General features: G+C 35.1%; 1 protein-coding gene across 3 annotated transcripts in view; it reads right to left on the minus strand.

Annotated features, from left to right (window-relative positions):
• Positions 1-2422: 2422 nt before the first annotated feature.
• Positions 2423-21877, minus strand: part of ROCK1 (Rho associated coiled-coil containing protein kinase 1) — a 151987-nt gene continuing 132532 nt past the window's right edge. For 2 of the 3 annotated variants that reach the window (XM_046024946.1, XM_046024943.1), the window contains exons 26-33: positions 18757-18945; positions 17497-17656; positions 11336-11406; positions 11041-11129; positions 6729-6807; positions 6320-6581; positions 5434-5641; positions 2423-3989 (exon numbers count right to left, since the gene is read on the minus strand). In XM_046024946.1, the coding sequence (XP_045880902.1) occupies positions 3983-3989; positions 5434-5641; positions 6320-6581; positions 6729-6807; positions 11041-11129; positions 11336-11406; positions 17497-17656; positions 18757-18945 (1065 nt within the window). In that variant the 3' untranslated portion in view covers positions 2423-3982. The remainder of the gene's footprint in view (positions 3990-5433; positions 5642-6319; positions 6582-6728; positions 6808-11040; positions 11130-11335; positions 11407-17496; positions 17657-18756; positions 18946-21877) is intronic. The other variant, XM_046024944.1, reaches the window with a different exon arrangement.

Genomic DNA, 21877 nt, shown 5'->3' on the forward strand with positions numbered 1-21877 from the left:
ACAAGTTATAGAATATTACAAATGAAAAATATGTTGTTTATATAAATGTAAAGCCACATACAACTTTATGTACAGATATATGCATATTCAGTAAAGGGCTGAGATACGAATAATACGTATCATTTTTTTTTTTTAAGATTTTCTTTATTTGACAAAGATCACAAGTAGGCAGAGAGGAGGAAGCAGGCTTCCCACTGAGCAGAGAGCCCGATTTGAGGCTCGATCCCAGGACCCTGGGATCATGACCTTAGCCAAAGGCAGAGGCTTTAACCCACTCTGCCACCCAGGCACCCCTAATACATATCAAATTAATGGCAGTTACTACTTTGTGGAGGAAGGGAAGAGAATAGGAATGGGGAGGAGGAACAAAAAGATCTTTGATTAAATGTTTTTCTTTTAAGAGCAATTTGAAGCAAATATAACATTTGCTGATTCTGGATGGTAGATATAAAAATACGTTATATATATATATATTTTAAAGATTTTATTTATTTATTTGAGAGAGAGAGTGAGTGAGAGCATGAGAAGGGAGGTTGGAGGGAGAAGCAGACTCCCCATGGAGCCAGGAGCCCAATGTGGGACTCGATCCTGGGACTCTGGGATCATGACCCTAGCCACAGGCAGTTGCCCAACCGAGCCACCCAGGCGCCCCACACTTTACATTCTTTCGTAGCCTTAAAAATACCTATATTGTGAGTATAATTAGTAAAATAAATGGGCCTTCCCCGCCCCCCCCAGTATTTTATTTGTCAGATTGACAGAGAGAGCCCACGAGTGGGAATGGAGGACCAGAGAGAGAAGTTTCCTAAGAAGGGAGTAAGACATGGGGCTCAATCCAAGGACCCTGGAATCATGACCTGAGCCAAAGGCAGATGCTTAACCGTCTGAGCCACCCAGGCGCCCTAGTTATTATAGAATATCTAATGATATGAAAATGAGAACATATTTTACCAAGCAGAATTTGATTGCCATTTTTTCTTTTCTAAGTTAGGTTATTTTAAGCTGTAACTTCAAATAATGACAAAGTGACTCATCCTTAACAGCCTATAAATGAGGACAGTGGCTGTTTTCTTTCTAGCCGAGAGCCCCTGGTCTCAGCACAAATTTGCAGATGTGGTGAATGTGCACGCTTGATGCTGAACCTCTTAGTATGTCTTCCTGTGGTAAAGTGGACAGAAAAGTGAGAGTACATTTCCCAAAATTCCTTGCAGCTGGAGTTCTGAATGTGATTGTTTTGGACAAGCAAATGTACCCACAGAAGACAAGTGAGATTATGAAAACGATTTTTCCGGCTGTGCTGACAGATTCCAGTGTCCAGACACATGGTTTGTAAGTGGCAAGAATAGTAGAAATCATCTAAATTGCAGCAGGCATAGCAAAAATACTGCCAAGAACCAGGAGTAGTGTGTCTTCCTGATCAAGGCACTCTCCTGGTCCTTGCCATGTTGGTATACTTTGAGATTAAGTGGTTTTCTTTCCTATTTTTTAAAATTTTATTTGACAGAGAGAGAGTAAAAGATCATAAGCAGGGGAAGTGGCAGAGGGAAAGGGAGAAGCAGGCTCCCCACAAAGCAGGGAGCCCAGTGTGGGGCTAGATCCCAGGGTCCTGAGGTCATGACCTGAGCCCAAGGCAGACACTTGACTGAGACACCCAGGCACCCCTAAGTGGTTTTCTGAACTTAGAAGAGAAGCAGCTTTCTTGGCTGACCTGGTTCTACAAGGTGGCATTTAGAGTCATTCCTCAAATATCCGTTAGTTCTCAAGAGTTTCATGCTCCAGTTAATTTTTCTTTTTAATGTCCTCTCCTTCTTAAACTAATTCGAATTAACTGTTCTCTGTACTTTACTGGACCTTGTACGGAACCAAACAACTGTATACTAACAATATAGCAAGAAGCATGAGGTTCACACTCCTGTCGATTCTCCTTGCCCTCCCAGGAGATGCAGATGCACAGTGGCCCAGGGGGTTGCTGAACATGCAGTGGGTTTGCATTACAGATGAGGAACCTGAAGTTTAGGGTACCTGAATCTTATATAAGGAACATAAGCAAATCTGCCAGCTTTTGCTCTAGTTTACTGGATAGTAAACTAGATAGTAAACAACTTGCCTTTCTTTGAGGAAGACATATTGTCCAAGGTTGTTGATTATACAAATCTCTTTGGTAAAGATAGTCCAGAACTCAAGTTGCCAGAGCCACTGCTCACAGGACAAGGAAAAATGCAAGAGACCCATAGAGAACTGTTTCCCAACGGCCATTACTCAACTCTTCAACTGGAGCCACTAGTTTTAGAGCCAAACCAGATTTTCTTTTAAAAATCCACTTTAATCTAATCATGGACTTTAACAAACATTTGTTTACAGTCAGGGACTAATTTACAACATGGTTTCTATTCATTTCAGCCACGAGAAAACACCAGTCATATTAAAGGTATCCATCCATAAATTACTTTTATTTCTCATTAAATGAGCACAGAGTCATTAGCATATTAATAACAGATATGTTTATTATTACATATCCATCAGTGCGGCTTTCAATACCACTTGAAACATGCATATCATCCTAGAGACGAATCAGTTTTCCAGTGCTTCTTATTTGATACACATTACTGCAAAGCCATTATAAATTACTGAGGAGGTATTTGGTTAAAAAAATAAACAATAAATCATACTGCCCATATGTATGAAACAACTCTTGTTACTGGACAAGAGTTTAACAGTATTTATCTGGTAATTCCTATGTTAACTGGAAAACATCACAGATGTATTGCCATAATTTTTTTTATATTGACATAAACCTACATATCTTGCAGAATTTTATAAAGTCATTCATTACTGTAGCAGGTAGTTTAATGCAAAGATTGTACTCAATTTGTGAAAGTCCAACAAAGCTCTAAATATTTTAAATTAAACCAATTATCAATGAAAAACCCACTGACACAAAATTTCTTGAAAATACGTTCTTTTGAAATTTCCATATTTAGTCATGGCAGTAAAACAATTCTTTCAAATTAAGGCACTAAAAGGGCAATGCAACTCCCATTGAAAGTGTTCTAAGAATAATTTACATTTCAAACAGTGCATACATTTCTTATATGTTTGTTAACTTAATGTCTTTATCATTTAAAACCACAAAGAAATACATTATACAATTACAGAAATGATGTACCCCACAAAATGCTTTTAAAACTTGGTTCTTTTGTACAGTTAGTTCCTAATGTCTCTAGTAGTAAAATAACTCAATATGGCTTGGCAAAATGCATAGATTAAATGTAAGTTTTTATTTTTTTTGCCTTCTCCCATTTCCCCAATCTATAAACGTGCTGAAACACATACAGTATTTTGTAAAGCATAATGTAAAATAATTATTCTCCATAAGTCCGCCATGGGCAATCAAAAGTGAGGCTTTTAAATTCTACAGTGAGGGCACTGAAGTCAAGTGATGTCACTGCTTTCTTAAAATAGTTTTGTATAGTCTTGCAAGAGCACAAAGACTGAAGTCATTTAAAAGAATTTCAGTTGTCTCATTTTGAGATATTTTCTTTACTCCTTCCATGAGCTGATCTTCATAGTGATGGCCATTCCACTTGAAAGTGAAAGTCCCTTCCTCTCACTCATATGAGGAAAACTGTGTTCTATCATGATTGACAGGCATTTTCTTAGAAATTCAAAAAGGCAGCACCTTTTTAAAAAAATATACCTACCTAAGCTTTCCCCCAATTGTACTTGCATTACATAGTAATAATTAATCTAATCTACCTGTAGGCAAACCCGCAATTAAAAACAAAACAAAACAAAACAAAAAAAAAACAATAAAACCCTCAGTGTGCTTTTGTGCCAAAGCAAGAACAGAATAACAGCAATCTTAACCCTGAAGCCTGTGATATTTGTGTCAAAGGAACAGCCTGTCTGCTCTGCATGGTTAAAGAAGCCTGGTTTATCAGGTAGCATTCCACATGATTCCATAAGGTGTTAGGTCACATGGTTAACTGCTGGAAAGGGAAGGGGGGCAGAAAAAGAAAAAACAAAAGTAATTAAGGAAATATACTCAGTTTAAAAATACAAGAAACAAAATTGTAGGGAGAGGTAAATATAAATTATCTTTATATGTGATTAAGAAATACAAAAAATTTGGAAAACAGGAAAAGGAAAATAAACTTAGCATTATTTTCTTCTTACTTGTACTCTATTTCAAACACATGGTCTTTTTTTGTTTTGTTTTTTACAAAGCTATAATTCAATTTTAAGTAATCTTGGGTGCAGCTTTATCTTAAACAGGAGAGAGTGATAACAGGATTTTACAGAAGTCGTCAGGAGTGAGGTGATAATACCCTGGAGTAGTAATGGTGGCTGAAGAATACAGATGGTGTAATACTTATTACTCATTTCAAAGGATTAGACTCAGTTACTGATAATGCGGAGTAAAGAAATGGGATGAATTTGACATTAACAGAGAGGCAAATCAATGTTAGGTCTCAGCTTCCTCAAATCAATATTCCTCATATATAGGGATTAAACTCTAGGAAAGTTGGTATTTAGTAAAGGAGAAAAAACTTAGGCTTTAGAATTGGATAAAAATAGGTTTCAACCCTGACTATGTCACTAGCTTGATGTGGGATCTTGTCCAAGTGGCTTAATTCCTCTGGGCCTCATTTATTCATGTATAAAATGAGAACTGACGAGATATCTATCATAACCTCTCCTGAGGAAAGGATTTAATTATGTCCTATAATTGTTAATTACAACATATAAATATTTTTGAAAAAATTCTATCAAAACCAGTTAAAAAAAAAGAGGTGTATACTTAACTGGGAAGTTTATTTGCAACACCATCATCAGCGATACCAAGTAATTTTGATTAAAAAAATCTAAGCCAACATAGTTAAATTTAAAGAAGAGAAGAGCAAAGTTTTATATGAATCTCTTTACACTTAAAAAGGGTGGCAATCGGGGCGCCTGGGTGGCTCAGTGGGTTAAAGCCTCTGCCTTCAGCTCAGTTCATGATCCCAGGGTCCTGGGATCAAGCCCCACATCAGGCTCTCTGCTCAGCGGGGAGCCTGATTCCTCCTCTCTCTCCCTGCCTGCCTCTCTGACTAGTTGCAATCTCTATCAAATAAATAAATAAAATCTTAAAAAAAAAAAAAAAAAAAAGGGTGGCAATCCGCAAGTTGTTTAAAAAATTAAGGGCTAAGTATGGGCCATATATACCAACCAATGATAGCAAAATCTGACATAGACGTGGAATTAAATGACATTTATAAATATTATCAACTTCAAACAGGAATCAAAGTAGTTTGTGAAGTTATTTTAAGTCATATATTATAAATACTTAGTTACAAATGATGCCCTCTATAAGGAAAAGAACAATTAGATTTTAGATTTAATAGATACTAATCACTTTCACACTGTCAGAGAGGTTAACACTACAATCCTTACCTAGTTTTTCCAGATGTATTTTTGACCGCTTTTCGGAAAGACTGATTTGCAGTAGATCTTGTAGAAAGTGTTCGAGGGGATGCACGAACAAAACCAGATGGTGGATTTTTAGGGATCTTCTTTACCAAATGTGTTACCCATTTTTTTTGTTCATCCTGAGAACATGCTAACAGCAGCATATCTCTTGCTGATGTTACATCATAACTTACTATGTTAAAAAAAAGAAAGACAAAGTCATACAATACCTAAAATGGCTCTACTGAAGCATAATTTTGTAAGTTCTTAAAATTTTAAGAGATTTACTATGCTTAATTAAGCTTGGAAAATATCTCTTTCTCCTTAATTAAGGCCGAACATTTAAAAAGAAAACATTAGTCACAAACTATTAAGAAAAATAAAAACAGAAATACAAAAAAATGCAGAAGTGAAACAAATTAATGTATTTTTAGAACATAAGTTTCTTATCTTAAAATAGCTGTTGCCTGTATTCTTTCTGTCAGGCTACCTCTGCTAACCTAGAGGACATTTTGTCCATGATCCAGCATGTTGGTCCAGGCAGTGAAAACCAGACAAAAAGAAAACAAGTACCAAGAAAAAAACTCATGGAGGAATAATACAGCGGAACTCACCTACAGTCCTCTCCAATTCAGAGTAACTTCTTAGAGGTACATTTTTTATAAAGGGGATAATGCTCTTTAAAAACATTGTGTTCAATGCTAAATCTGTAACTGTGAAGTGACAGCCACATGTTGCTCCACCATGTCAAAATATTACTTCTTACCTCTTTTCAAATTGGTGTAGAAAATGCTACACTTCAAGAAGCTATTTAAATGGGACTTAATTTTCTAATTTTTTATAAACTGTGAAAGTAATTTTTATGCCTTACCTTTACATGGAGAAATTAAGTCCTCTTTCTTATCTAAGTGATCTCTGTGGCACTTAACATGGCATCTTCGACATTCTAGGGCAGGAGGTGGCTTAAAAACATGCCAGAGAGGTTTGGCGCAGGCCTCACAGTTGGCAGGAAAGTGGTAGAGTGTAGGAATGAACTCATGGCCTTTGTGGTTTTGAAAATTAGTCTTTTCAGCTTGCTGTACTGGTTCCATCTCTACATCTTTTCTACATTCACCTTCATTTGCATATAGTATCTACATTCAGGAATGGTAAAACAAAGATTTTAAAAAGTCTTACTTGGTACATAAAAGTTTCAAATGTATAAAAAGCATTGGTAATATTTGCATTTACTTCACAAAATGCACTTAGTACTTAAGTAAAAGATCTATTATGGTTTTTACCTGGAATATTTTAGGAATTTCTTCAGTTTCAGCCCTGTAAACATCTCCTTGGGTTACAGGTCGAACGTGAAACAATTTACTAAAATAAAAATAAGTATGATTTAAGCTATTATAAAAACTCATCTACAGTAAAAGACAGACATTTCATTAAAGAAGACATAGAGATAGCAAATAAGAACATTACAAGATGTTCACCATCATTAGTCATCAGAGAAATGCAAATTAAAATTATAGTATCGCTATATACCTAATAAATTTAAAAACTAAAAATAGTAATAATGCCAAATGCTGATGAAGATGCAGAGAAACTACACCATTCACACAATTATGGCAAAAATTTAAAAGCTGCAGAGCCACTTCAAAAAACAGGATGGCACTTTCTTACAAAACTAAACAAATGGGGCACCTGGCTGGCTCAGTGGGTTAAAGCCTCTGCCTTCGGCTCAGGTCATGATCTCAGGGTCCTGGGATTGAGCCCCACACCGGGCTCTCTGCTCAGCAGGGATCCAGCTTCCCCTTCTCTCTCTGCCTGCTTCTCTGCCTAGTTGTGATCTCTGTCTCTCAAATAAATAAATAAAATCTTAAAAAAAAAAAATCTAAACAAACAAATGCTTAACATATGACCCAGCATTTGCACTCCTGGGCCTTCATTCCAGAGAAACGAAAGTTTATTATTTATTAAAAAAAACTTGTGCATGAATGTTCACAGCAGCTTGATTTATAATAGCCAAATGCTGAAAATAACCCAAATGAATGGTTAAACAAACTGTGGTACATTCATACCATGGAATACTACTCAACAATAAAGAGAAATAAACAACTTGGGTCAATCTCAAGAGAATTATGTTGAGTGAAATTATGTTGAGTGAAAAGAGCCAATCTCAAAGTTTACATACTATCTGATGAGAAAACTACAGAGATGGAGAACAGAGAACAGTAGCCTGGGATTAGAGTGGGAAGGAGAAAGGGCCCTTGTTATGGCTACAAAAGGGTAGCAAGATGGGTCCCTTGTAATGGAACTGTTCTGTAACTGGTGGTGTTCATATGAATCCATACATGTGATAAAGGCATATATATTAGAAAGAAGCACATGATTATATTTGTAGAAAAGTCCTGTGGAATCCACCAAACACCCCAACAAAACTAGTAAGTAAACAGCAAGATTAAAGAATTCAAGATCAATATATAAAAATGAGTAGTACTGGAACGACTAGATATCTACATGGAAAAACACACACCTACACATTCAAAACTAACCTCAACTGCAATCTCTTACCAAACACAAAAGTAAATTTTGAGATTAATTATAACTTAAATATAAAGCCAGAACAATAAAATTCCTCAAAAAAAAAAAAAAATCCACAGAATACCATCACAACCTTTGGGCAGGCAAAATTTCTTAGACTACAAAAGGTTGTAATTCTTAAAACTGGCTCCCATTAAAAGACACCATAAAGAAAATGAATAGGCACATATAAATTTACATGAAGTTCTAGAATAGGCAAAACTTGGTAATAAAATTCAGATGATCTTTTTCTTCTCCTGAAAAAAGTGGGCTTTCTAGGTGATGGAAATATTCTTTATCTTGTTTTACATGGGTGTTTGTCATTGTCAAAAGTCAGTGAACACAATACTTAAGAGGTATGCATTTTTATTACATAAAAATTCTGCCTCAATAAAAAGGTAAAATAACCAACTTTCATCAATCTGAAAGTACTGAACTTTTGAAGTTGAAAGATGGTATCCTTAATATTAGTGTTTATGTATTATTCCACCTAAGTTGATCATTTAAATTTTCACAACTAATGCTTCTTTAAAACATTAGGAAATTAAAAAAAATATATGGTACGCGCACAAGAACAGACACACAGATCAACAGAAAAGCATACAGAGCCCAGAGATAAACCCATGCCCTTTATGATCAATTAATCTACAACGAAGCAGGCAAGAAAACAAAATGGGAAAAATTCTCTTCAACAAATGGTACTGGGAAAACTGGACAGCTACATGCAAAAGAATGAAACCAGACCACTTTCTTTTACCATACACAAAAATAAACTCAGAATGGAGGAAAGACCTAAATATGAGACCTGAAACCATAAAACTTGTAGAAGAAAACATAGGTAGTAATCTCTTTGACATAAGCCACAGAAACATTTCTCTAAATAGGTCTCCTTTGGCAGGGAAAGTAAAGCAAAATTAAACTCTTCAGACTATACTATAAAAAAGGCTTTTTACATGGCAAAAAAAAAAAAATCAATAAAACAAAAAGATAACGTACTGAATGGGAGAAGATACTTGTAAATGATCTATGGATTAGGGGTTAATAAAAAAAATATATACAGAACTTACACAATTCAACATCAAGCCCCCTCCCCCCCATAACCCAATTAAAAATAGGCAGAGGAGGGGCACCTGGGTGGCTCAGTTGGTTAAGCATCTGCCTTTGGCTCCGTTCATGATCCTGGGGTCTTTGGATCGAGCCCCATCTCCCGGCTCCCTCCTCAGCAGGCAGTCTGCTGCTTCTCTTTCTTCCTCTACCCTCCCCCTCCCCTACCTTGTGTTTGCTCCCTCTCTTTCACTTGTTCTCTCAAATAAATAAATAAAATCTTAAAAAAACGGGCAGAGGGCATGAACATACATTTTTCCAAAGAAAACATACAGATAGCCAAAAGACATGAGAAAATGCTCAATATCTGTAACTATCAGGGAAATGCAAATAGAAACAATAAGGCATCTCCCTATACCTGTCAGAATGGCTAGGTTTAAAAATACAAGAAATAACAAGTGTTGGCAAGGATGTGGAGAAAAAGGAATCCTCATGCACTGCTGGTGGGAATGTAAGCTAGAGCAGCCACTGTGGAAGACAGTATGAAGGTTTTTCAAAATATTAAAAATAGAATAACCATATGCTCCAATAATTCCATTACTGGGTTTTTACCCAAAGAATATGAAAATACTAATTCAAAGGGATGTATGAACCCCTATGTTTATTGCAGCATTATTTATAATAGCCAAGATATGGAAGCAACACAAGTGTACAACCATAGGTGAAGAGATTATTCAGCCATAATAAAACAAGAAATATTGCCATTTGCAACAACGTATGTAGAGTCAAGAAAGTATAAAACTATATCAAGTTAAGTCAGAGAAAGACAAATACCATATGACTTCACTTATATGTGGACTTTAAAAAACAAAACAAATGAACAAAGAAAAAAAAACAACTAAAAAAACCAGACTCTTAAATATAGAGAACATTTAAACTGATGGTTACCAGAGGGGAGGTGGGTGGGACAGTGGGGAAAATACTAGGTGAAGAGGATAAGGATTATACTTATTGTGTTAAGTAATGAGTAATGCACAGAATTATTGACTCACTATGTTATATGCCTGAAACTAATATAACACTGTATATTAAATATACTTGAAAAAAGAGAAAAATTGAGAAATAAGATTTCAGTACTCTTCGGTAGTTGCTTAATTCTTTTTATATTCTAGCTATAACTGACTTCACAAATGTTTAATTCTAAAGGAATGGTAATACTTCATTTTAAGTTTATATTTTTCATGAATAGCACCCACCACATTTCACTTTGAATTTATATTTTGTTGTATGTTCTACCTTTTCTACTACTTCTTTTACTTACTACTACTTACTATCTGTAAGCTCCTTAAAAATGGATCCATCTCACTCATCTTTGTACAATCTATAAGACCCATGATGATACAGGCAGCAGTGCTTAAGAAAAGGTTTTAGAATGAACACAAAGGAAAAAGCCTAAGCTTATTAAAGCCTCTATTAAAAACAAAAGATATATTTACATTTCCTTAACAATGACTACATAATTATATATAGTACTTTTGGAGATGCTCTTAGAACCTAAAACTAATCAACACTTGAAATAAAAAATGTGTCTTTAGAATACATGAATCAGCTATGCAAAATTTTCCCTCTCACATTTTGCTAAAGATGTATGCAAAGTTTTAAAGTTTGTTAAGAGAAGTATGCCATATCATTTAACAAAATATAAACTAAATTCTAAGTCTAGGGGTGCCTGGTGGCTCAGTTGGTTAAGCAGCTGACTTCAACTCAGGTCATAACCTTAGGCTTCTGGGATGGAGCCCCATGTGGGGCTCCCTGCTCAGTGGGGAGTCTGCTTCTCTCTTTGCCCCTCCCCCTACTGGAGCTCTCTCTCTCTCTCAAATAAATAAATAAAATCTGAAAAAAGAAAACCTAAATTGTAAGTATAAAAATAATTATCATAAGTTAATATTTAACTGACTTAAAATTCAGCCAAAGGCAACTTACTCTATGTCCAACACCATGGATGGATTGGATTGTTCCTTATCTTGTTCATCATTATAGAACAAAATTTTTTTGCTGCTCACCACAACATACTGAAATGAGAAAAAAATGGGAAGATATATACAAGCAACATTAACTTGGTTTAAAATAATAAGCACTTATACTTGACATTTATGTCTAAAGTGTACTGTATTAATCTGAGATCAATGCTAAAAATAGATCACTTAATACAAGTCCTATGCTTTAAAAGTAAAATATATAACAGAATATCAATTAGAAAAAGTAAGGCATATAATACCTGCTTCTTCCAGCCATATCGTTTGATATTTCCTCGATTTGGTATTGAAAGCCAACCTTCAATTCTTGACTCTAGGAGAAAAAGAATATATCGTCTTCAGTCTTAAGTTGTAACAAGAGGAAAGCTATTACATGTTGTCTGACAGCATGCAGCAACAGGCATTTGAACACAGCTAAATGAGTAAGTGCTATAATTTGCTCTTCCATGCTTCAATCACACAAATCAACTTTAATGGCCATACAAATATTGCAGAAAAAAATCCCAAGCGACTTTTCCCATAAAATTAACATTTAGTACTCAATTATAAAAGTATGAAGTAAAACAATACCCTTAAGAGCCAGGCAAGACTGGAATGGATTGCAGCTTAAATGGATATGATACAGAAGACTTTAAATATCATTTAACACTCATAAAAATACTTAGCAAAAAAAAAAAAATGCAGCAAGTGGAACAAATCAGAGCGATGACTTACACAAGAAAGAGCAAGCAAAAGTACAGAGAATTATCCTATTACTCACAGAAGATAAGAATAGAAGATAAATAAATAAGGAATGCAGGCAGAATCAACTAGATATAAAGAATAAGAGACAAGCATTTTATTTGTTTTCTCAGCACAATATTCTGATAAACTTTTTGGTAAAACACCTATAAAATCTAAATAAAACTGTCCAAATCTGGTTGGGGAGTACTTAATTCTAGAGATAAGTCCAAATGCAATTCTCACCAAACTACAGAGATATAAATGAAATCTTTTAAGTATGTTATACCAGAATTTGATCAACAGCAGAAGAACACAGAATTGAGTTGGTTAGCTGCTAATATTTTAACCAGTTTGTGCATACTAGAAATTCCTTGACAAATTCAATCAAGGCATTTAAAAATAAACATTATTACTATTTAAATACAATTAATGCTTATTAGAAATATCTGGAGGAAAATAAGATTGTTAGAAATGATTATTTTATATTAAGTTAGAAATAAGAGCATTTAATTGTTTTCTATATCTATCTTTAATATTTAAGACACACAAAAATAGAAAAGTAGCCAATTTTCAAGTATAATGCTCAAATCATGACCCTAATGGGAATATGTAATGTCTTTCTCCACATAACTTAAATCATTGTAAAACATCTAAGTCTTAGAGTAATTAAAACAAAAGGTAACATTTACTGAACATTTATGGTTTGACATGTGCTTTCCAAGTAACATCCCACATTTCATATACCTATTATCCTATGAATATATGATATTATATTCCTATGAATACAGGATAGGATAGCTTCTACTATCATTCTCCATTTACAAATGAAGACACTAAGGTTTAGAAAGTAAACAGACTTGCTCAAGGGTACACTCCATCAGTAACTGTCAAAACAGTAGGTTTACTCTAATTTCTGAGCTTGTGTTCTTAGAACATAATGCTACTCTGTCTTTTAACTAAAAAGCTTTGCAGTTAATTGAATCAGAAGTAATATTCTTCTTGTTCTAACTTCTTCCAGGCACCTAATGTCCTTTGGTTTTGTTATTCCCCTTAATCTAAACTAGTTGTAAAGGTGGAGAAGATAATGAGAAACCTGAGCTCAAAATGATCCTCCTCTTCTCCCAACATTTTTCTTAGTTGCTGTTAATTTAGTTTAGCAATAATTATTTCGTCTTCTTAGGTAGTTTCTTGATAAGTTTTTTAAGATCAGGGACCATATCATAACACTATTTTTATATACCTCAAGATATCTGACACACAAGAGTAGGTAGGTACTTGACAAATATTTGTTGATTATTTTGCAATTCTGTTTTTTTTTTTTTTTTTCTGAATTAGCCAGTCACTCTCGTAAATAATTGTTATAATTTAAAAACCAAAGGGGAGTTTCATATTAAATAACATGCAGAAGGTTGCTAATCACTCACAAATATTCTATCTTACAAAAGCAACAAGTTATCGCTAGGAAAATTTCCCTGCAGTGTGTCCCAAACTGCAGCTCTTACTCCTCTTAAGTCTATTTAATGTAAGTAATTCCTCACAAAAAAGATGCGAAAGTCACTGAAATGTTGACATTTATATAAAATTGTGTATGCCAAAATACCCCATCCCCCAGCTATTTCTCTATGAGAAAAAATGCCAAAATTATTTATGCTTTATGGCTGTAGGTTCTTAAGAAACAGAGCTAAGGAACCACCCCAAAATATTTTAATTGTATTCAGAAGTGATATAAAAAAGGAAATTAATCAATGCTCAAGATTTCAGATGCATTATCTCCAAACCATTGATTAGATTTGGGCACATCAGAAGCTGTTATATACTCAAATACTTGGAAACACACTAAGAAATCCACTATTTACAGGTTTAAGTTACATAGACTGAGATAAAGCTAGATGGAGAGAGAATGATGCAGATAATCCGTAAGAGACAATGAATATTAATAGAGTGTTGATATCAAGTGTTTTCTCTAGTGCTTCATCTACTTTTACATTCTTTTCAGATTATTAGCTCAGTGGTTTCAAAAGGAAGGAAAGAGAAAGAACAAGGGAGGAGAGGCAGTTATCATGTTAGTCTTTTTGTCATCGAGGCAATGGGAAAATCTTAACCCAAGTGTAACCTTTATATTTACACTGCACTAAGATACAACCTGCTACAGAACCAAAAGGAGGGTGAAGACATAAAAGAATTAGGTGAATAAAAGTGATTTTAAGAACTTCACAGGATTGTACGACAGATCATTTTTTTTCTAAGTTTTTTTAGAACTGGGAAACTTAAGAGAAATCATCTAGTTAAGGACAAGATGCCCACTAAGGTTATAGAGGCTTAGCCCTTAGATATACATGATAATTAAATGAGAATCTTTATATTGAATGATGAAATCTATTACTAAGTCATATTATCAGTTCATCCACTCAACATTTTTTTTTTAAAGATTTTATTTATTTGACAAAGAGAGAGAGAGAGAGAGAGAGAGAGAGCAAGCACAAGCAGGGGAGCAGCAGGCTGAGCAGGAGGGAGAAGCAAGCTCCCTGCTGAGCAGAGAGCACGACTTGGGGCTAGATCCCAGGACTCTGGGATCATGACCTGAGGCAAAGGTGCCCCGATCCACCTAACTTCTTGGGAGGGAAAAACAAAACAAAACAAAACAGAAAACATCTCAGGGTATTTGGGTGGCTTAGCTGGTTAAACATCCAACTCTTGGTTTCAGCTCGTGATCTCAGGGCCCTGGCCCTGAGCCCCACCTCAATCTCCTTCTCTCTCTCTGACCTTCCCCCTCCTCTCCACCTGCATGCACATGCATGTGTGTTCTCTCTTTCTCTCTCTAAAATAAATAATCTTTAAAAAAAATCTTGGAGCACCTGGGTGGCTCAGTGGGTTAAGCTGCTGCCTTCGGCTCAGGTCATGATCTCAGGATCCTGGGATCGAGTCCCGCATCGGGCTCTCTGCTCAGCAGGGAGCCTGCTTCCCTCTCTCTCTCTCTCTCTGCCTGCCTCTCTACTTGTGATCTCTGTCAAATAAATAAAATCTAAAAAAAAAAAAAAAAATCTTGCTGGGCTAAAAAAAGATCCATATTTCAAAAGGCCTTTATTTTAGCTGTTAAGTAAATGTATTCCATACAAAGTCCTCCCTTTTCAGCCTGTAGTTCAATTAACTAATTTTCTACGCTAAGTAAAATTAATAGTCATTATCTTCAAAAATTTTAGATACTTGAATCATATGTAACTCTCTTAAATTAAGAGCGACTATCAGAATTCTTTAACAGTTCTTCCTAGATATGACGGCAAAACCTTCTTTATTTGCCAATGCCCATTTTTAAGTTTTAGCAAATTTATTTAATAACTTTTTCTTTTTTTAAGATTTTATTTATTTGACAGAGAGAGACACAGCAAGAGAGGGAACACAAGCAGAGGGAATGGGAGAAGGAGAAGCAGCTTCCCGCTGAGCAGGGAACCTGATGCAGGGCTTGATCCCAGAATCCAAGGATCATGACCGAGCCGAAGGCAGATGTGTAATGCCTGAGCCACCCAGGCACCCCAAGTTCTAGTAGATTTAGAACAGATTTTTAATTTACTAAGCAAAACATCTGATGCAAAAAAGGGTTAAAAAAACACTGATAGAGATTATCCATTACTGTCTACATACAGTGTGAAAGTTAGCACTATAGAGATCTCTGTAATGTTTCAAGACTAAGAGTGCACTAATAAGAGGGATACCAGACTGTCTCATTTTAGAGCAATGAAGAATGCCCACCAGTATTATTTTTTCCTTCACTTGGTTTGAATTTTGAAAACCTTAAAATCTCTGAAAATACACAGCTATTCTAAGTGATATAACTCAGAATGGAGCCACATTTTAGTTTCTTTGCCGACTGTTTCCTAAATGGATTTATTAGGTCAGGATTCAGAAATCTACATGGAGTCCTAATTTAAGTCTGCCAATCAAACCATCTGATCATCCTGAGTTTAACTTTCTTGAATAAGCCAGAATGGAAGACAAAACTCATCACCTGCTTCCTCTTTAGATGTCTCCCAAACTCATCATTCAATTCAAATTTTTCTAAGTAATATTCATCAATAAAGTCTCTGCAATGTTTAACCTAATACAAAAAAAACCAAGGCAAACATAATAAGACATTATAATCAAAGTTAAACGGAAATGGGTGGAATAAAGACAAAAAACCTTGTCAGGATATTTAACTTCCACTAAATCGAGTAAGAATTCCTTTACTAAATAACTCAAGACATAGCTTGGGGTTAATGAAGAGGGACTCTAAGCTACAATTTCATTTCAACAATTTCAAGAATGTAGCCAAACACCCCTAAAAGTCATACTCTGATGATTAAATCTAACTTTTGAAAGATTTTCAAACAACAGCTGAAGCAAGAGGTTCTTGTTAAATCCAAAATGATCCTCTGATAAAGGACATGCACCTACAAGATTTTCAAGATGCAGAAGGTTTCAGAGAACCAATAATGGGAAAACAGAAGGAACTCCTTGACCAGTGTAATAAGAAATTTCACTCTCTGTCCTTCTCAGATACCTAATTTGGGGCTAGCAAAGACACAAAAGGAAGAGGGCAGAGATGACATGGTATACAAGTAAGAGTTAAATCTAACACATTATTCAGGAAATACATAAATTAAAATTGATTTTCATGTTTATAACCATGTGAACAAAACTTCTAAAACCTTGAACAAAAGATATGTAGATGTCAAATATATGTGTGTGTATATTTATACCCTATTTATTCCTAGATTGAACTTATGTGTATTGCCTACCTCTGTTAAAAAAATATAAATGTACTGGGGTGCCTGGGTGGCTCAGTGGGTTAAAGCCTCGGCCTTCAGCTCAGGTCATGATCCCAGGGTCCTGAGATCGAGCCCTGCAATGGGCTCTCTGCTCAGCAGGGAGCCTGCTTCCCACCCGCTCTCTGCCTGCTGCTCTGCCTACTTGTGATCTCTCTGTCAAATAAATAAATAAAATCTTAAAAAAAAAAAAATATATATATATATATATATAAATGTACTATAACTTACACTACAATAAACCCAAGAATAGGTGTTTATTTTTTAATTTACTCTCTACTGGGAAAAAAAGACAAAAGAAAAAAGTCTGAAATCCTACATAATCACTTTTGTCTTTGACTACCCCCTCACTACATCTCTCAATCCTTTTTTATTTATTTATTTATTTATTTATTTCTATTTCTCTAAATTTGAAACTTAAAGTCGGACCAAAGTTTATCACTACTACATTAGAAAGGTCTCTCTATAGGCTGCTGTGGTTCTGATTATTAAGCCCAGTTCTTAGTTTTCGTATAATACAAAAAACCAAAAACATAAACATTAAAGAGCTATTACTCATGAAACATACAATTTTCTTTAAATAGTGAAAGGTAAAAGCAGCAGCTTCAACTTTCAACATGGAGTTAGGCGTTCATAGGTTCATAAGGTTCTTCAAGATTTTTATTCAGATACAGCCTCTCAGATTTACTAATAGCCTAAGATTTCTTTCGACTGCTCTTATTCTATAAAATGCAGACATAATCAGACTTTGGCTATCAGAAACAGAAATATCTTAAGGTTCATGGAAAAAAATGACAAAGGGTAGAAAGTTAAATGAAAGAAACATATATTAATTTCCATGTCTTTAATCAAACCTGAATGAGTAGAAATATTCTTACCTGGAAGGTTTCCATCAGTTTCATCAGCACTAGGAAAACTAGCAACACTTGTAGAATCCGAAAGGTCCAAAAGTTTAGCACGCAATTGCTCAATATCACTCTCTTTGCTAGCCAATTGCATCTGAAGCTCATTCTTATGTGCACATTCTTCAACCAATTGCTATTTTGAAAAATACAAAAAATTATCCAATTTCCAATATTAAGAAATTAAGAATTAATGGAACTATAAATGATAAAGAATCTAAAGCTGCTCTTCCTAAAAAATTATTGTAAGCTTCATGAATGCTCACTACTACAGATTATGGTATTATTTTAAAAATGTAAGTTCTCTTCCTCAGTAATACACTGCTTGGGTAACCTCCTTTTCCCCTTGCTTTTAACAAATTTTTTGTTTTAATTTTAAAATACAAAGCAGCTGGGACCTGGGTAGCTCAGCTGGTTAAGCACCCAACCCTTGATTTTGGCTCAGGTCATGATCTAAGGCTTGTGAGATCGAGCCTCGCATCAGGCTCTGGGCTGGGCAGAGAGCTTAAGATTAATGCTTAAGATTCTCTCTTGCCCTCTTTGTCTGCTGGGCCCCCCTCCCTCTCTCTAAATAAATAAATAAATACATACATACAAAGCATCAAAAACCAAACACCAAACACCTGTTAAAAACAACAGGAAATGCTTTTATGGCTTCCAATGAAATAGTTTAAAAGGTACAGAAAGCTTCTCAGGATGGTAAAACCACAAATAATAATCAGTGCTTGCATCTAAATCAGTCCAGAGACCATGTTCTTAATTTTGTGCTATTAACAAGCCAGGAAATATCAAAAAATTAAGTTTGATATTTTGATTTCTGAAAAGTGAGTCCTGATTAGAGAAAACAAAAAATCTGTACTACTTCAAATCCTCTATCTCAACTATACTTAGTATTTTCCTAGTCCTATCTCTATTTCAGTCTAGTGTCAAAGAGGCAAACGCTTGGTAGTTTCTCTCGAAGCAGTATCTCTAATCAAGCAAATGCTAATGGGTAAGAATTACTCAATTATCATGGTTAATAGATAACAGAGTATCTTTCTAGTCTTTCAAGATCACTGTTCATATCAGAGTCATAAAAATCAATCTGTGGACTCGACAAACCTGAATATGCATTTTTATACTAAAAAATCTAGATAAGATCAACAGATGACAGGTATAAATAGCAATGACAAATTAAGAAAATAATCCTGCAAACACATACACACACACACACACACACACACACATAAACCTTACCGCCTGCATGTCATTTAGTTCCTTCTGATGTTTCACTACCATCTGGTTGAATTTCTCTCTTTCTTGGTTGAGTTCCAGCTGTAGCTTTCGATTTTCCTTCTCTTTCTTTCTCAAATCCTGTGTATTAGCTTTCTTTCTATCAATTTTAAAATCTTTCCGATTCATTATTTCTGCCAATTTGTTAACAGCCTATTAAAATATTAAAATAGTATTAATAAAGGTCTATATCATCTAATTAGATATATACTATAATCTAATTATATCTAATTTAAATCTCCACTAAAATATATTTTTATTTCCTTCAAAATCAGAAAGTAGGACTCTGTGTGTAAGGATAAGAACCTAATGAAGGTTGGGACATGATAACTGGTAGCATGAGTAACTATTACCGTTTTATCTTGTTCAAATGTAAGAACCAAATAGGCTTGCAAAAATACAATTATCCAGCACTTGTTATAATGTAGGCACTATGACAGGTACTAGATATAAAAATAGAATATACAAGGGCGCCTGGGTGGCCTCTGACTCTTGGTTTCGGCTCAGGTTGTGATCTCAGTGTAGTGGGAGAGCCCAAGATCAGGTTCTGCGTTCAGTGCGGAGTCTGCTAGGGATTCTCTCTCCCACTGCCCCTTCTGCTCATGATCTCTCTCTCTCAAATAAATAAATATATCTTTAAAAAAATAGAATACACAGTTATGCCCCAAAGTTATGTCCATCATCTCTAATCTGGTGGAGGAGCCAGACAAGCAAGCATTATAGTAGAGAGTGGTGAGTAAAAAGAAAAGAGGCAAAAAGATGTTATGGGAGCAGTATCTAACTGAAACTTGGGAGGTCAGGGATGGCTTCCTGGTGTACCTGCTATGTGTCCACCTTATGTTTCTTAAAAAGACAAACAGGAGTTGAATAAGCAAAATGAAACAATATTAAAGAGGGGAGTCAAGGACAGCCAAGAATGGCATTACAATCAGATGAAACAATACACAGGCAATAGGGCCTAAGATAATAATTTTTTTCTTCTGGACAAGGAGAAAAGTAAGAGGACAGGGAACCAGACTAGGCCATACTGAGGTCCTTTTGCATGTAAGAGGGAATATAAACGTTAGCTGAGGCTAACCCCTTCTGCCAGAGTAAAGAATATATTCAAAATGAGACAGAAGTCTTAAAAACATTAGGCTACATAAACTAAAACATAGTCATGGTATTTTCAGCAATGATGTTAAAAAAAAAAAAGATTTGTTCCATTAAAATAGAAAAAAGGGGGACGCCTGGGTAGCTCAGTCGGTTAAGCTGCTGCTTTCAGCTCAGGTCGTGATCCCAGGGTCTTGTGATCAAGTCCCACATCAGGCTCCTTGCTCAGCAGGCAGCCTGCTTCTCTCTCCACCTCTGCCTGCAACTCTGCCTGCTTGTGCATGCGCTCACTCTCCCTCTCCCTCTGACAAATAAACGAATAAATTCTTAGGAAAACATGCCTTAAAAAAAAAAAAAAAGAAAAAACCTGAGCCACTATCATTTCCATGTAGATTTGGTCCTATCTAGGATGAGGAGCCCATAAATTTTTTAATGCAGTAAAAACTTACTTCACTGAACTCATAATGAGTAATTTTTTACAATAGTAAATCTAACATATTACAAGAAAAATCAAACACAAAAATCTATTATGAATAAAGTAAAAAGCCCTTATAGTATCATCCATCAAAGAGCACCTCTGCTTAAGTCTCTTCTTTCAATCTGCTGGGTGTGTATCTAAATTTTCCCTATGTACAATAAACTGATTACAAATCTATTTAAATTTAAAAACTGAATCATGCTGTACATTCTGTGCTGTGACTTGCTTTTTAAATTTGATTTTATATATCATAGGAAAGATTTCCCTATGTCATTATGTATCTATTTCATTTACTTTTTAAAAAAAAATGTATTTGACAAAGCGAAAGAGAAGCAGGGGGAGCTGCAGAGGGAGATGGAGAAGCAGACTCTCCACTGAGCAGGGAGTCCGACATGGTACTTGATCCCAGGAGTCTGGGATCATGACCCAAGACGAAGGCAGATGCTTAAGCGACTAAGCCACCCAGGTGCCCCTATTTCATTTATTTTTAATGGCTTGTTTGCATTGCATAGATGTATTATGATTTGTCAATACTATGCTGATGGGTGGTTGGGTTAATTTTACTTTTCACCATTAAAAATGTTGTTGCATAATTACATCTGTATATACTTCTTTTGAGCATTTATGGAGTTTTTAATATAGGATAAATTCCCAAATGTGCAGTTACTAGGTCAAAGAATATGCACATTAAAATGTGTTAGTCTGTGTTAACTATTCTCATAGTTTACTCCCTCAAAAACTATACAAATAAACTTTCCCCATGTTCTTGCCAAATATGAGGATTGTATCTAATTTAAATGTGCCCATTTGTCAAAAACATACCTCATTATTACTTTAATTTCTATTTCTTGGCTTACTGTTATGGTTAAGCTTCTTAAAATTCTTTACTGTTTCCTTTTCTCTCAAATGCCCTCCTTTTTCCCACATTAAATTGCCTTTTTAAAATTTGTACATACTCTTTATATTTATCTGTATTTGCTGTAAATATTCTACTTAGTTTTTTTCTTTCAACTTATGTTGTTTTGGACTCCAGAGACTTGAATTTTTGTGTAATAAACGTCAAATGTCAATCTTTTTTCTTCATGGTCTCTGTATATGAAGGTACACAGAACTTCCACTGAAGGATTTTCAACAGATATTAGGTGCATTTTTGAAAGATTAATCTGGTTGCAACATAAAAAACTGCTGAGATGGAGAGCAGGTAAGTGGTAAAGGGGCTATTACAAATGTTTAATAAAAAAGCAAAAAAATACTGGGATGTCTGGGTGACTCAGTCTGCTAAGCATCTGCCTTTGGCTCAGGTCATGATACCAGGGTCCTAGGATTGAGTCCTGCATCAGGGTCCTTGCTCAGCGGGGAGCCTGTTTCTCTCTCTCCCTGATGCTCCCCCTGCTTGTACATGCACACACTCTCTCTCTCTCTGGTGAATAAATAAATAAAACCTTAAAAAAAAAAAGGTAAAAAACTTTATTTTATCATAAAATCAACTGAGGTACACAATATGTTATGAAGAAT

The sequence above is a fragment of the Meles meles genome, chromosome 12 (genome assembly GCF_922984935.1).
Source record: "Meles meles chromosome 12, mMelMel3.1 paternal haplotype, whole genome shotgun sequence".
Taxonomy (NCBI): Eukaryota; Metazoa; Chordata; class Mammalia; order Carnivora; family Mustelidae; genus Meles; species Meles meles.